The following is a 14,143-nucleotide window of genomic DNA, read 5'->3' on the forward strand; positions in this document are numbered from 1 at the left end:
CGAAAACCGTGAAAATTAATCCACGCGAAAATTTATCCACTTCGATCCTAAAATTTCTCAATTCCAGACTTTGCATTGTTCTTATTTGTTTTACGATTCTGTTGCTCATTATTCTTACATAATTGCTCTTTCAAAAAAGAGTGTTTACAATTTGAAGAAAATCGAGGAGACTCGAGTATTAGATATTTCCTAAAATTAATAAATTTGAGGATATCGTAATGCTATCCAATTTGTTATTATGTTGGATTGGAAATCTTTAAATGTTTTTTTCATTTTTTTATAGTTCCGTTTCTGATATGTGATGAATCAGTTCTGTTTTGGCAGCAATAAAAATCTTTTTTCGAATATTTTTAAAAAAAGCTGCGGTTTGGTTATTCATTCTTACGCTATTAGATTTTTTTTGTTTCCGGTAAGAGAGTTTTCTATTTATGAATCAGGGAACATTGTATTGTCGTGTTGACCTATTCAAATGCTTAAAGTTATGATTTATAATCTTTTTAATTATCCGGGTATCCAGCTAGCAATTAGTCCTTGGATTGATAATCATCGAAGATTCTATTCTTTTGATAACATTTACATAGGGCCTACCAAATTTATTCAGTTAGTGCATCTTTGAGCAAGTCTCCACCCGGGGGGGGGCACTGACCTTGACTACCGACGGGGGCGTGCCATCGGAGATTGAATAGTGGACCCTGTTAGATATGACTGTTTGGTAAATTTGGGACCCCGTCAGAACGAAAAATCGAAAAAGTCATTTAAAAATTGTACAAAATAAACAAGTCGACCCTGCAAGATACACATCTTGAAAATAAGTAAATTTGGGATCCTGTCAGATATCTTCAGAGTTTATAACAGGACCCTGACCAGCGGTACGTTCCTTTACCCAATTTCGCCTAAATACTCACCCCTCCGGGTCTTACCTTTACTTTATTCAAACTTACCTCTTCTTTTTTAGAAAATTAATAAAATGTAGAAATTTAAAAAAATACAAGGAGTCCTGATGGCACCTAAACAAAATGACAGATGTTAAGTATTTTGGACTTGATTATATATTTCCCATCTACTGTACAAACAAATATTGTTGATTCTTTGCTGGAAATTAAATATTTTCAAGGCATATTTTCAATTTCCCATAATCATTACAACATGGATGTTTTTAATTAGTAATTTCGAAGCATAGTTTTATGTTCCAAGTCATTGTATCATGGTATTGTAGCCTCTTAAAAATATGTATAAAGTCTTGGACAAAGCTTTTGTATAACCCTGTTCGATTGTTTCAGATAGACCGCTTTAGTAGGAAACTAGACAAAACTAGACGGATTCCAAAAGGGAAAATTTATTTACGTTTTATTTTTACAGACACGTAACAATATAGCGACGACCATCTTCAAAATGGAAAATCTTGTTTTGACCTGTCTTGTGGCAATAGTTTTGATGGCTAATGTTAGCAGTACAGGTAAAAATAATTTATTATTTTCTTTTACCCATTAGCTTTTGACTATGTTGCCAAAGCCTGTGAATATTTCTTTAAACTGGAGATAAAGGCTATTTAAGCCTTGATTTATCTCTCATTAAACACATCTATAGCAGCAAACTTCGAAAACAATAAAACACCAGAAGCCCCCGCTTTGTAGTAATTTTCAAAACAAGAAAATTGGGAGACAGTTGCTTTATACTCTTATATGATAGTGAGATGGTTGATTGTGCTCGTTTTACCTATGAAATTTATTTGAAGCGAAGCTTAGATTTAACTCGTCACGTTATCATACACTTTCTTCGTCTCTCGATATGATTAAACTATACATATTGGTCTCGCTAGCCTAAAAGATAATTTTCAAGAAATTTTCAAAGTTTTTAAAAATGTTAATAAAGTAGTTTACTGAACTTTCATCACAAACGATTTCCTTGTTTAAACATCAATCTGAGTGAGACAAACGACATCCTTATGTCTTTTTAATTTATCATTATCGCGTCATTTTGTTGGCGTGGCTAGCCACATTAATACTCCATAAGAAGGAAAGCCCATCCTTCATGCTATTTTAAATAACCGCAATTATTTTTCTCAGTTTTCTATTAGTTTTGGCGTTTCAGTCATCCTTGAAAGATGGTGGCAATTAAAGTTTTAAATATCTTCCTCTATTCTTCCGTGTAGGCTAAACTTCGCATTTCCTCAATAATTTTTGACTACATTTTATCAGAAAAGAGACAAATCGCTGCTATTTATAGATTTTCGTTAAAAAATACAACCAATTATTTAGTTTTTACAATCTGGAAAAATTTTTGTAACAATCTCTCAAGGTCGTCTTTGCACCAAAATCTGTCTCTCTCGGGACCAGGATTCGAAGGTCAATTTCGCACGAATCCACTTCCACTTCTATAGTACTCCCCCTCCCAGAGCTCTGATTTTTTTGCTGGCTTTACCTAATTTTCGAAGTTTAGGACTCAACCATAGTGGACCATGAGAGCTATTTAATTTGGGGTAGAATTACCCAGGCAACTTTATATCGTGAAAACTTTTGATATCGTGAAAACTTTTGATATTGGGATTTTCATAGATCTAATGAAAGTTTAGGTTATCCACGATCGAAACGATGACACTGCTCCTGTTTACTCAATTACTCAATTTAAAATTAGTATTTAACTATTCTTGATAATTGAAGGTCTAAAGATTAAGTATTTCCTTTAGTCTTCCGTGTAGGCTGAATCTTAGATTTCCTCGAGTAATTATCCACTTTCAATAGCTTTTCGTGACTTCCAAAACTTCTAGAGTCGGATATCATTAGGTCATAAATAGCCTACCTTGGAACCTACTCAGAATAAATTCTGGCAAAAACGATATCCTTAGCGACAGGAACGCCTTTTGGCTGACTTTTGTGATTTTCTGAAACATTTTGGTGTCTGCATCGCGATTTCTTTCATTTTTTACTTCTGAATTTGAGATTCAATATGATAAAATGATATCCTTGCGAGACTCATGATGAGCTTGTCTATTTGATTGTTTTTTGAGGTTACTTTTGGAACTTTTTCAGCACGTGTAATTTAGAGTAGGCAAAAACACTTTTGTATGGTCTGTAAATTACACGTACTGAAAAAGTTCCAAAAATAACCTCAAAAGAAATAAACGGGGGAGAGGTCTGAATAAACAGGGGTTGAAAACTTCTAATCGTTTAAACCTTTAAAGAGTATTCGAACATTACAAAGAAATAAAGGGGGGTTTGTACTTTTAAGGTGTGACGGGATTGACGCTTTTTTAGTACGGTATTACGGGATATGACGAAAAAAGAGACGGGAAAACGGTATTTTAAAATCAGACGGTGACGGTATTTAGGTACATTTTTGCCCTGTACAAGCCGGTGTGACGGTGTTATTATTTTTTCAATTTTCGGGATTCCGGGATTCAGCAAAGATTTTGACGGAAAAACGGTATTTCGAACCCCTACAAACCTCCCCCGAATAAAGACTGATTTACACTTCAACTCAAAAACAGAAAACTAGAAAATCTATAAACGGGGGGTCCTAATAAGAACGGGGGGGGGGTCCGAAAATTTTTCCAAAATTGATAACCACGAGGACGTTTATTCGGGACCTTAGAGTAATCGATGCCAGTTTTTTTTAAGAATTGAGAACTGTTGAATAATATTGAACGATAGAGTTTTTTATAGAATTTTAAAGTGTGTGAGTACCAACTAAAAATGTGATAAACGTTATCACTCTCAAGGCTCAAAATTTTCATTTTTATAAATATGATATGGGGAGGGAGAGCTGACCCTTAATATAAACATGAAAAATATGAGCAATCTGATTGGTACATAAATGCTGTATTTCATATTGTACCGTACAAATACAAGACCGCGTTCAAAAAAGGGTCTGGTAAGCGAGAGATCATAATTTGTACTTACTTTTGTACCCAGGGGGGAGTACTTAGGCAAATGGAGGGTACGGTATGTGCTGCCCTTAAGGGTACCTTTTTTGGACTTCCAAACTCCCGCTATTGGTCAGAAAAATCAGAAAATCAAATTTCAGTCCCACTAAAGGGTCGGAAAAATAGGAAAATTTCAACTTTTACCCCTTGAAAGATCGAAATTTGGTCAAAACTCGTCAAATTTGTCCCGTTAAGGGTCGTAAAATTAACAAAATTTTCCTTTGTTTTCTCCTTTTTAGTTAGTTTAGGTATAAACTTATTTCTTTTTTTATGATTTTTGTTGGCGAATACCTAAACTACTTTTTAGTCCCGGTGAGGGTCCAAAGTTCGAAAGTCGGGTGGAACCCCCCCCCCGTCAGCTCGCAACCCTAGTATCCCCCCCCCCCGGGCTTTTGTATCTTATATCCCGAAATTTATTCTCAGGAATGTTTTCTTTTTTCTCTCAATGCACATACAAAACAGACACAACTTGTCAAAAGAATGTTTTGACATTTTAAACACCCCTTTCTCACAGACCCATTGGGACCTCTTCCTACTAAAGAAACTGGCCAAAATATCGTTCCCAGCGAAAAATTATACTCCAATTTTTGCCCCCAATGAAAATAATCAGAAAGAAAATCCTCACTGCAAAATACTGTGCTATTTTTCCATCCCTACTGAATTTTCCGGCTTGAAAACAATTGAAATCAAATCCCCAGCCATAAAGGACATAGGAATATCAATCCCCATCGAGGTTTGGTCCGTTATTTTTACCCCTAGCGGCTGAAAAAAACCCACTGGATCTGTGAGAAGGGGGTGTTTCTAATGATCATTCGAATCATTTTCGAAGAGTCGAATGTTTTTATGTTCATTTCACCAAAATACAGAAAGTGAAAAAAAAACAAAGAAGAGACGCCAATGGAGAGAGAAAAGTTTGTTGATATTTTTCAAGTTGATGATAAACCAGTTATCACACTTTACTCCTACAATATTGGAGGCTCGGAAAATATTACAAAAACCCTGAATTCGAAAAATATATCCCATATTATACTCTGTACCGGGGGGGGGGGGGGGGGGGGTACTTAGACAAAATGGGTGCAATGTGCGAGCCATAAGGGTACCTTTTCTCATTCCTCAAAAGTCTCTCAAAGGGGTACAAATTCAAAAGTTAGTCTCTGAAAGGGTCCCAAAATCACAAAAATCAAAAATTTCTCTCTCAAAGGGTCACGATTTCCAAGAATTTTGACCAAAATTTGGTGAAAATCAAACCGAAATTTGGAAAAAATGGACCAAAATTTAGGAAAAAGTCTCTCAAAGGGTCGATTTTCGATTTTCGGCTCGGACATACCCGTCACCTCGCAAACCTATTACCCCCCCTCCCCCGGGACTCTGTACTATTACTTAACCTTAAGGGCTCTGACCATAGTGAATTTTTCATAATTGTCGTGTATAAAATGTATTTTCTGACTGATGTAACCAACAAAACTATGGCATGTTATACATTTTTCGTTAGGCAAACTATTCCTGAATCTGGAAAATTTAAAAATCGTAATGAAAAAATTTGATGAAGAAGAAAATGAAGACATTTTGAGAAGATAAGTGTTTCAACTTTGAGGAGCTTATTTTCGGCGAAGAAAAAAGATTTTGAAAAAATCTTTGCACTAGATGTTGTATCTTTAATCAAACTAAAAATGAATTTACGGAAAATTTTTGTAAAAGCTTCTTTGTCTCAAAATCTTGAAAATAGTGGCTTTTGACCAATTTTCCATCCCAATTTTTTGTACAAAAAGAGTCATAACTTTTGAAAATCAATTTAGAAAATTTTTTCGAAAATCTTTAGATAGTTCAATCTTTTGCAGACAATTCAAAAAATTTCGAAACAAAAAGGTTAATTACCCATTAAAACTTAGCACTTTTTATTTTTTATTATTTAAATTTTATTATCGTCTTTTTAAGGTTCATGGCGTCATTTTTTGTAATTAAATTGCTAATTACTCTTGATAGAATAAGTTCAGAAACAACTTTAAAGACAATTTTTTGTTAAATGTGTCAAGGAAATCAAAAAAAAAGTTTTATCTTCAAACCTCGTAACAGATCTTTTGACTATGGTCAGACCCCTTAAGATTTTCCTTAAACAACAATATAAAGAATTTTTACCCAAAAAGATTGCATACATTCAAGATGTTTTTATTTATTTATCTTTTCCAAGTGTAAACAAAAGTATGATCGTATGATAAATTACAAAATTATTTTCCTGGGAACCATTCTCAGTGGTTCTATAGAACAACAACAGGTCAACCTTCGGTAGTTGGATTATCAGTCAATGTATAAAAAGAGTTGGTGGGACCACGCAATTAAGAGCGATACGAATACTCCAACATTTTATCGATGGTATCAATTCAAGTGTTTTCAACTTCAAACCAATCTTTCTTGAAAGAATAATCGATTCTCATTTTATCTGGTGATGGAATTGCAAAAGGCTGCGTCAAAGTTCTTTGCTTTTTCCAAGATTCCCTTGAAATCCTTGAAGTTCATCGTCTTTTTAAGTCTCATTCAATTTATCTTTTCCGATTCAGCACCTTTGCTGCTTGTAAAATATCGAAATAATAAAGCATAGATTCCAAATCTCTTTTACGTCTTCTACCTCCCCAATACATAACACTTCCATGGTCAGGTTGGCAGATTTTGGTATTTTGGGTAAATTTGGAGCACCCAAGAACTATTTCACCACATTTATGACAATCTGATGCAGCATTGCAAGGCTTGAAATATTCACAGTCATCGCCTTGGCAAACATTGATCTGTACAACAATCAATAAGAAGACGACAATGACTGGCAATCTCATTGTTTTCACCAGTTGGTTCATTGTATTTCTATAAAAGTAGACTTGTGTCCAGTGTTTTCGACTACAAATCTTTAAATTGTAGCTTTTCAAATTTTAAAAGCTGTGTCCTTCACTAACTTGTTCCTTTAACTGTTTCAGTTTCAGTTTTTGTTCATTATAAATATACGTTTACCGGAACTCCATTATACATTTTGACTATCATTTAAAAGTATATTTTTGCTTAATCTATCTTCTATTTAATTACTTGTACTTCCCTGTGCCTCTGCTTATTAAGCTGCCATGTGCTCTTTTTTATTAGCATTAGTAGATAGATTTTACTTAACCTCGCATTGGCGATTCTTATTTTCTTGAAATTGAAATCAGCATTCCTTATCACTTTCTGTATTATGAGGCGCATACTGTTCTTCATTTGATCTTAATTTCGTCCAAATTTCAGCCTTGTTTTTTTAAGATTCTTCAAATAAAAGCTTGTAGTCTAACCACCTGCTCGCTCAATTTTATGACGAGTAATTAAGCTGAAATTTGTATATTATGGAAAGTGTGGGAGTGTTGATTAAAGGAAAAGCATTGCAATGGAATGGAATATCATTAATCTTGTCAACATAGCTGAATGTTTTTTAATTAGGTGAGGCCAATTTAATTCGTTGTTTTACGGGCCAAGCTACCCTAAAAAGAGGGTCAGTTGGTCTGCGAAAAAAATGAAAATAAAAATCGAATTTCACTTATAAAAACTCCTAAAAAGGCATTAAATACTACAACATCTTGACAAAAATGCGAAATAGAAAGGCACAAAAAGGTCGAATTCGTGGATAAAAAGAAAAATTTAACACAAAATTCTCAAACATTTGGAAAAATTACCAAAAATTTTGATTTGGGATTCTGTAGAGCGATGAAAATAAAAATGAATTGCCAAAATGAATTTTATTTTTATTTCAATTTTTGGAATTTTAGGGTCGGTTGGGACCGTAAAGCAACTTATCAAAATTGCTCTTGTCTTAGAATTCGGAAGCTAATATAGATAATTTGAGAAGTCTTTTTATCCTTAATTAAGTCTTTTGTTCCTAAAATATTGTTTTTTCTTGCGTTTTAAGCCTCAGAGGGAGTGTAATCTCCAAAAGGAGACAAAATTTATAGAGACCATATAAGAACGAAGAAAAAACGAGAAACGAACGACAAATAACGTTTAAAACGACATTAAAGAACGACATATTTAGCCATCCCAACGCTTGACCTTACAAGTGACACCACCCCTACGTATTCGTCAATGTTTTATTTTATATAAAAATAGTGTAGTTCTGGATGATCCATCCAGACCCATTGAAGTATCGCAATTAATCGTATCCAGATAAATGGACAGGACTTTGAGTAGACAGTTCCTAAAACTAAAATTTCCTAACCAGGACCTTCGCCATTTTTCTATAAGAACCAGTGGATTTTTGATAGGGCTTAGCTGTTGTTATTTTTTGGCACTTTGAGCCTCAGCTTGCTCTTGTCTTGTTCTTATTTATAGGGTGAGATGTGTTTTAAGATTTATACCCAATGTTTACTACATTGACCCTTAAATTCATTAAAATTGACTAATTCTACCCAGCTGACACACAACGTTGTTTCAACGTTCATTTAACGTTATATGGACGTTGTGAACGTTATTTAAACGTTGAAACAACGTTGTGTGCCAGCTGGGTAGGCTCATCTGTTCTTAAATCGTTTTCATTTTGGGCGATTTTGAGTCTCCTTATTCCTTTAAAATTGTTCTTGTAAAATAAAAGTAGTATTCCAGAAATGAATTTAGAGGTACCCGCTTGGGATTTCGCTTAAATTTTAGAGACCTCCCTTTAAACTATTTTAAAAAATGTTAATGGCTGCCCAGGATTGTTCAGGTGTTTTGAGGGAAGATACTCTGAGGTAGACTTTCGCTAACCCTCAATTCTAACGAAAAACTTTTTAGATTATATGCATAGAGGCCTCTGAATCCATGTATGTCGTAAACAAGGTTACCAAAAAGAACTATACTGAGTTGAATTAATTTATTTTAAAATATTTTCTGATTCTTTTCTTATATTTCTTTAAAATCTCAAAATTTTCAGGAATACCGTTAAACAGTTCATAAAGCTAAGCTAGACACGATAATTGTTTAAAATAGTCACATAACAAAACAATCGGCAAATATGGAGTCCGCCTGGCCTTTTACCTTACATGTACTGTATACAATTATATTATATTCATTTTCAATGAAAAATTACATTTAGGAATATTCGTCAGTAACGAGACAGAAGTTTTTAGTTGATATTTCACCGCGAAAGCACGTGTGAATGGCTCTTGCATAATAAGTTCCAAGTTTCGAGATCTCCGTGAACCTACTTCTGGGTAATTCGAAAGTTGTTCTTTGTGTAAATATCATTTCAGATAACTTCTCTTCGTCTTCCCATTTGAGCACCCCTCTCGATACCACCAGTTGTTACATACGAACGGTATATATTTCTAGCTGCACATTGATACTCATCTGGTTATGGAGTACTGATTTCATTCTGCAGGCTTTGTTAATGTTTTTCAGTACTACCATAAGCATCGTCAAATGGAATCCCCGTCATCGTTACAATATGTGTTTGTAAGTTCGTCAATCCTGCAGGCCAGTTGTTTTTAATTAAGTATTCTGGTAACTTCACTTGATATTTTGGTCTTCTTTTTATGCCAAAACCTCCATATTGGTGTCTAAATTTCCAGTTTTCTTTCATCTATTTTTTTCTGTCGTTTTACCTGTAACGCCTTCATAACATCGTAAGTCCGTAGCATGGAAGCCAAGTCCCTTTTTCTTCTTCTTTTTCCACCCCAGAGTAAATTATTGCTATGATGTGGTTGACATGTATGTTTCGGGTGCACAGGTGATGCAGAGCAATCCATTACTATTTCTCCACAGTCCCCACATTCTTTCTTCTCGCTGCAAGGTTCGAAATATTTGCATTTATCATTCTTCGGTGACCCATTAGTCACGTTGATGGCTAGCGTTATTATGGTGAAGATTACCAGTAAAATATATCCCATTTTCTCATATATTTTCAAATTCAGTATTCAAAAACAAGAAGTTACTCGTAGGTTCTGATAAGTTTCCTTCCGATGAATTCAAACGAAATCAACGCTGTTGCGATTGATCTTCCCTCAACAAAAGTGTTTTGTAAACTGTTTATATTTTGTGTTTGCGCTAACTTTTAAATACTCTTTATTTAGATTTTTTCCCCACAGGAAGTGCAATATACCTGAAAGCATTTTAATGATGATCAGTTAAACAGCATTTTTGCTTAATTAATTCTTGAGAAAGAATTTTTACGCACTTCCCCGTATGCAATTGTTGTTTTCCATGGCAATCCGCCTTTCATTTAGCATCTTTAGATAAGAAATAAATAAGAAATCTTCATTTACATTCTTAATATCTTTTTAATGAATCCCAATAGATTAATAATATCTTTTTAATTCATTTTTATCATTCATTTTCGCAAGCATTATAAAGTCCAATATGTGAAAAGAACGTGGGAGTATAGGAAAAAGTGGAATGTGTGCTTTTAGAAGTATTTCAAAATATTTCAATTCTTGACGTATATGTCTTAGGTCAAAACATATGTTAGCAACGTCATACATTTACGCTCCAAGAAAAATTATGGGCGTGTCTATAATTTGAAAATTTCAGAATGTCATGAGAACTTATAAACAGCCCTTTTTAACAACAATTTAACAATTTGAATTCAGTCAAAGTCATGCTCAGGACAACAAAACAGAAACACATTATGACTTCAAATTTATGTCTCGGTCAGCAAGAGCGTGTAGTGAGCTAGCTAAACTGAGGAAGTTCAAGGCAATCTAGAAGGGCTTCTCAAAATTGTAGTGTTGGACTATTTTTCTCGTCAAGGGCGACTTTTTGTTAGGTTTTCCAGTAGGTAGGGAATTCTATTGGACCAGGTCATGAGGATGTGATGCCTGTTGTTAACATACGTATGATTAAATTTCTGAGCACGTGCTTTGGCCTTGATTAATACTAATTTAGCTGGCTTTTGCCAACCGCTTATCACCTATTACAGAAGCACTTTGTGGATTTTCAATTCATTTGGAATGGTTATTTTCTTATTCAATCAAAAATGGAAATACGAAAATTCAAAATACGAAATTTTGCAAAATAGTGCTCGTGTCAGCAAAATTTCGAAAAAATATTCTTGCAAAATTATCCTTTTTATGATGTGCAACTTTTCATGGTTCTACCATTAGCCAACGAAACTGGATTTATTTTAAAAAAAAATTTGGCCCTTTTTGGTTTTTGCGTTATTTCGTGATCAAAACTTTATCATGGTACCCTTCGTATTAAATCACTAGTTTGCTCATTTCCCACCGGCTAATGCTTTCTAAAAATTATGGTAATTTTTATGCTTTTGAGTCATGCCATAGGTGTAAAATTTCAAATTGTTATGAATGATATCATATAAACAGTCCTTTCAATCAATATTAATTGAAGCACCCTAATTACAACAAGGCAGAGATACGCATAGGACATTAACAATTGCATTACTGAGTGAAATGAAAGTGAAATTGTAGTTTGAAACTATAGGTAAATCGTGTTAAAATTATTATATACGATGCAGCCATGTCTCGCTCAGCAAGATGTCATAGAAACAATCTAGAAGGGTCTCTCAAATTGTAATTCTTTTACCCCACTGGGACGCTAGGTCAGTATATTTTTCCCATCTGGATGAAGTTTTAGGCTCTTTGCCACATCAGGGGTGACTTTTTGTCGGTTTTTCAGTAGGGAGGGAAATCTAACCAGGTTATGAGGTTCCGATGCCTTTTAACTTTTCTTTGTTGTTAACGTCTCATTAAGTTTCTGAAAGAGATATGAATTGACTTACGCGAGCACGTGCTTTGGCCATGATTAATACTAACGGCTGATTTATCGCCTATTACAGAAGCACTTTGTGGATTTTCAATTCATTTGTAATGGTTATTTTTTCTCTTATACAATCAAATATTATTTTTGAATTATTTTTTTCTCTGACCATCTTAGTATACTTGCCAGCTATCATCCAAACAGTCAGAATTCATTCAATGGCCTGACTTTTAGTTTTGCATGCGACCCAGTTCTTCCAAAATAACGATAATTCTTCGATAAAAAAGCAACTTTTTAATCAGGACTTCGAGGGAAATCACATTTTTGAAAATTAAGAAGAAAAATTGAAAGAGGACCAAAGAGATTTTCAAGTATTCGTTCACATTTTCTGTTTTTGTGCACAAAATATGTGTAACTAAAAAGTAAATTTAAAGACCAAAATAAATCCACAAATGTGACCAGATGTGACAGAGTTAAATCTCAGGCAAATTTCACCGGAAAACGGTTAAAAGGGTTTTTTGATTTTGATGTAAATTTGCCGTTATTGATTTATTCTAAGTTTTTGCCTAAAAGTACGGTATTGCTAATGGTTAAAGATTGCCGAATCAGGTTTAGGCCTTGTCTTTCAGACTCAATTTTCAGATTTACTCATTTCATTACTCTCGGGTACCTAATAGCCGCCCCCCCCCTGCTTATTAATTTTTGGGAAAATGTTTTTGAAAGTTCCCTCTTTAGTCCTAATTCTGCTGTATTAGCCTCCTTTTCAAACATTTTCCACCCAGGACATTTTTTATTCCAATCCCCCCCGTTTATTAAATTTTGAGATATTTTCCAACCCCCTGCTTATTCCAACCCTCCCGGCTATTAGGTACCCGAGACTACTCAGTTCAAATGGTCATTCTTCATATAAGTTTTTTATTTTAAACAATATTTCGACCTCTTTAGTGGAAATGTTCATCAGGTTTACAAACGTTTAGTTGAGATCATTTGGTTTTCTGCATGATGGAGTGCAAAAATGAAGCCTTGTTACTAGTCTGATTTAGCGTTGGTTTATGAGTGATACTCTTCATTTTTTGCAGAAAAAACCAATGGCTTTTTCGGATTATTTGAAAGTATCATATAAATGTGACTAATATAGATAGTTTGGAAGATATTTTAGAAATAGTCTGTACCCCCTATGTTGAGGAGGTATGACGTCCAGGGTGTTCTGGAAAATTTTGGTGGTCTGGTTTTTTGAATAATAAAATCCAGGGTGGTCTAAAGAAATGGGAAAAAAAATCCAAGGAATCCTGAAAAATTGAAAAAAAATCCAGGGGGATCTCCTCAACATAGGGGGTACAATTCTTTCTGGAATAGCCCATTTGATTATATCAAAAATAAAGTTTTTGAATGAATTTTATTATCAAATATTTCATATTCTTTTTCATAGTTGCAGCTGAAGCATGCGAGGATAGAATAGGAACTCCCATGTGCATGAAACTTAAGGAACTTCTTCCTCCGGCCGTCAAGAAGATTTTTTGCAGAAAGACCAGTGGATTCTGTTCTCAAGGTAACATACAAACAAAATCATAATATTTGAGAAAAAAGGGAAATTCCCACGAAATCTTAAAACCACACACGCAGCCTAGATTTGGAAGTGCTCTAAATTAGGTTGGATGGGTAGAGTTTTAACTTAAGACTTAAAACCTTAGGATCTGAGGAACTAAAAGTCCAAAAATGGTCTAATAGGACTCAGAATATAGCCTGGAAGTGGAAGTCTATAAACCCCTCCCGAATTGAGACGAAATTGAGATATTCGAATAAATTTCAATTTGCCCAAAAGCGACTCTTTCGCCCGAACTTTAAATTGGGCTTTTCCAGAAATAGTCTGTGCCCTCCTGTTGAGGATATTTTTGTTCAAAAGTGAATATCCAGGGGGTCAAATATCTACAAGGGAGCGGATATCAAGGGGTAAAGTTTCTTTTCAAGTAAAGAATACGATATCCAGGGGGTAAGCATTTTTATAAAAGAGGATATCCAGGGGATTGAGCATATTTTTAAGATTGGATATCCAGGGGGTCTTTACTAATAAAGTAAGATCCAGGGGGCTCGATACTTCGAAAAATCAATATCCTCATTTTGATTGTAAATTCATCAAAAAATTACATTACTTCATTCATTCTGTTTATGGGCCCCAAAGTACAACGTTTCAAAATTTAATCCTTCAAAGTCGTGTTTATTACAAAATGGCTTTATTTATTGCACCATCTTCTAATCTGGTCGTGAATAACGATCTTTGATTCTTTTATTCATCAGATGAAACGGCTTCAGATGTAGTGTCACGTGACAAAAGAGGCGCATGCGTCAACAAGACTACTTATTGCCAATTTCACGGCACATGGTTGGCTTGCAAGATTAATGTATGGGTCCGAGCAAACTGTCAAAAGCACTGCAAACTATGCTAGGCGAAATATCAAAATAAATTTTTATTGCAATGAATTATCTTTGATGAAAATTTCATTTTCAAGAAAAGATTTTGATAATGCCGAA

General features: G+C 34.3%; 1 protein-coding gene across 1 annotated transcript; it reads left to right on the plus strand.

The window, feature by feature from the left end:
• Positions 1-1,284: 1,284 nt before the first annotated feature.
• LOC136797625 (uncharacterized) lies at positions 1,285-14,143 on the plus strand. The gene is made up of 3 exons (XM_067054210.1): positions 1,285-1,456; positions 13,044-13,163; positions 13,910-14,143. The coding sequence occupies exons 1-3, from the start codon at positions 1,393-1,395 to the stop codon at positions 14,056-14,058; spliced, it is 333 nt and encodes a 110-aa protein (XP_066910311.1). The 5' UTR covers positions 1,285-1,392; the 3' UTR covers positions 14,059-14,143.

The sequence above is a fragment of the Clytia hemisphaerica genome, unplaced genomic scaffold (assembly GCF_902728285.1).
Source record: "Clytia hemisphaerica strain Z4C2 unplaced genomic scaffold, Clytia hemisphaerica genome assembly, whole genome shotgun sequence".
In the NCBI taxonomy this organism is placed as follows: domain Eukaryota; kingdom Metazoa; phylum Cnidaria; class Hydrozoa; order Leptothecata; family Clytiidae; genus Clytia; species Clytia hemisphaerica.

Coding starts and splice junctions, on each gene's coding strand:
- LOC136797625 (XM_067054210.1), top strand. CDS start 1,393: ATGGAAAATCTTGTTTTGACCTGTCTTGTGGCAATAGTTTTGATGGCT. Junction 1,457..13,043: donor GGCTAATGTTAGCAGTACAG/GTAAAAATAATT, acceptor TCTTTTTCATAG/TTGCAGCTGAAGCATGCGAG. Junction 13,164..13,909: donor CAGTGGATTCTGTTCTCAAG/GTAACATACAAA, acceptor TTTATTCATCAG/ATGAAACGGCTTCAGATGTA.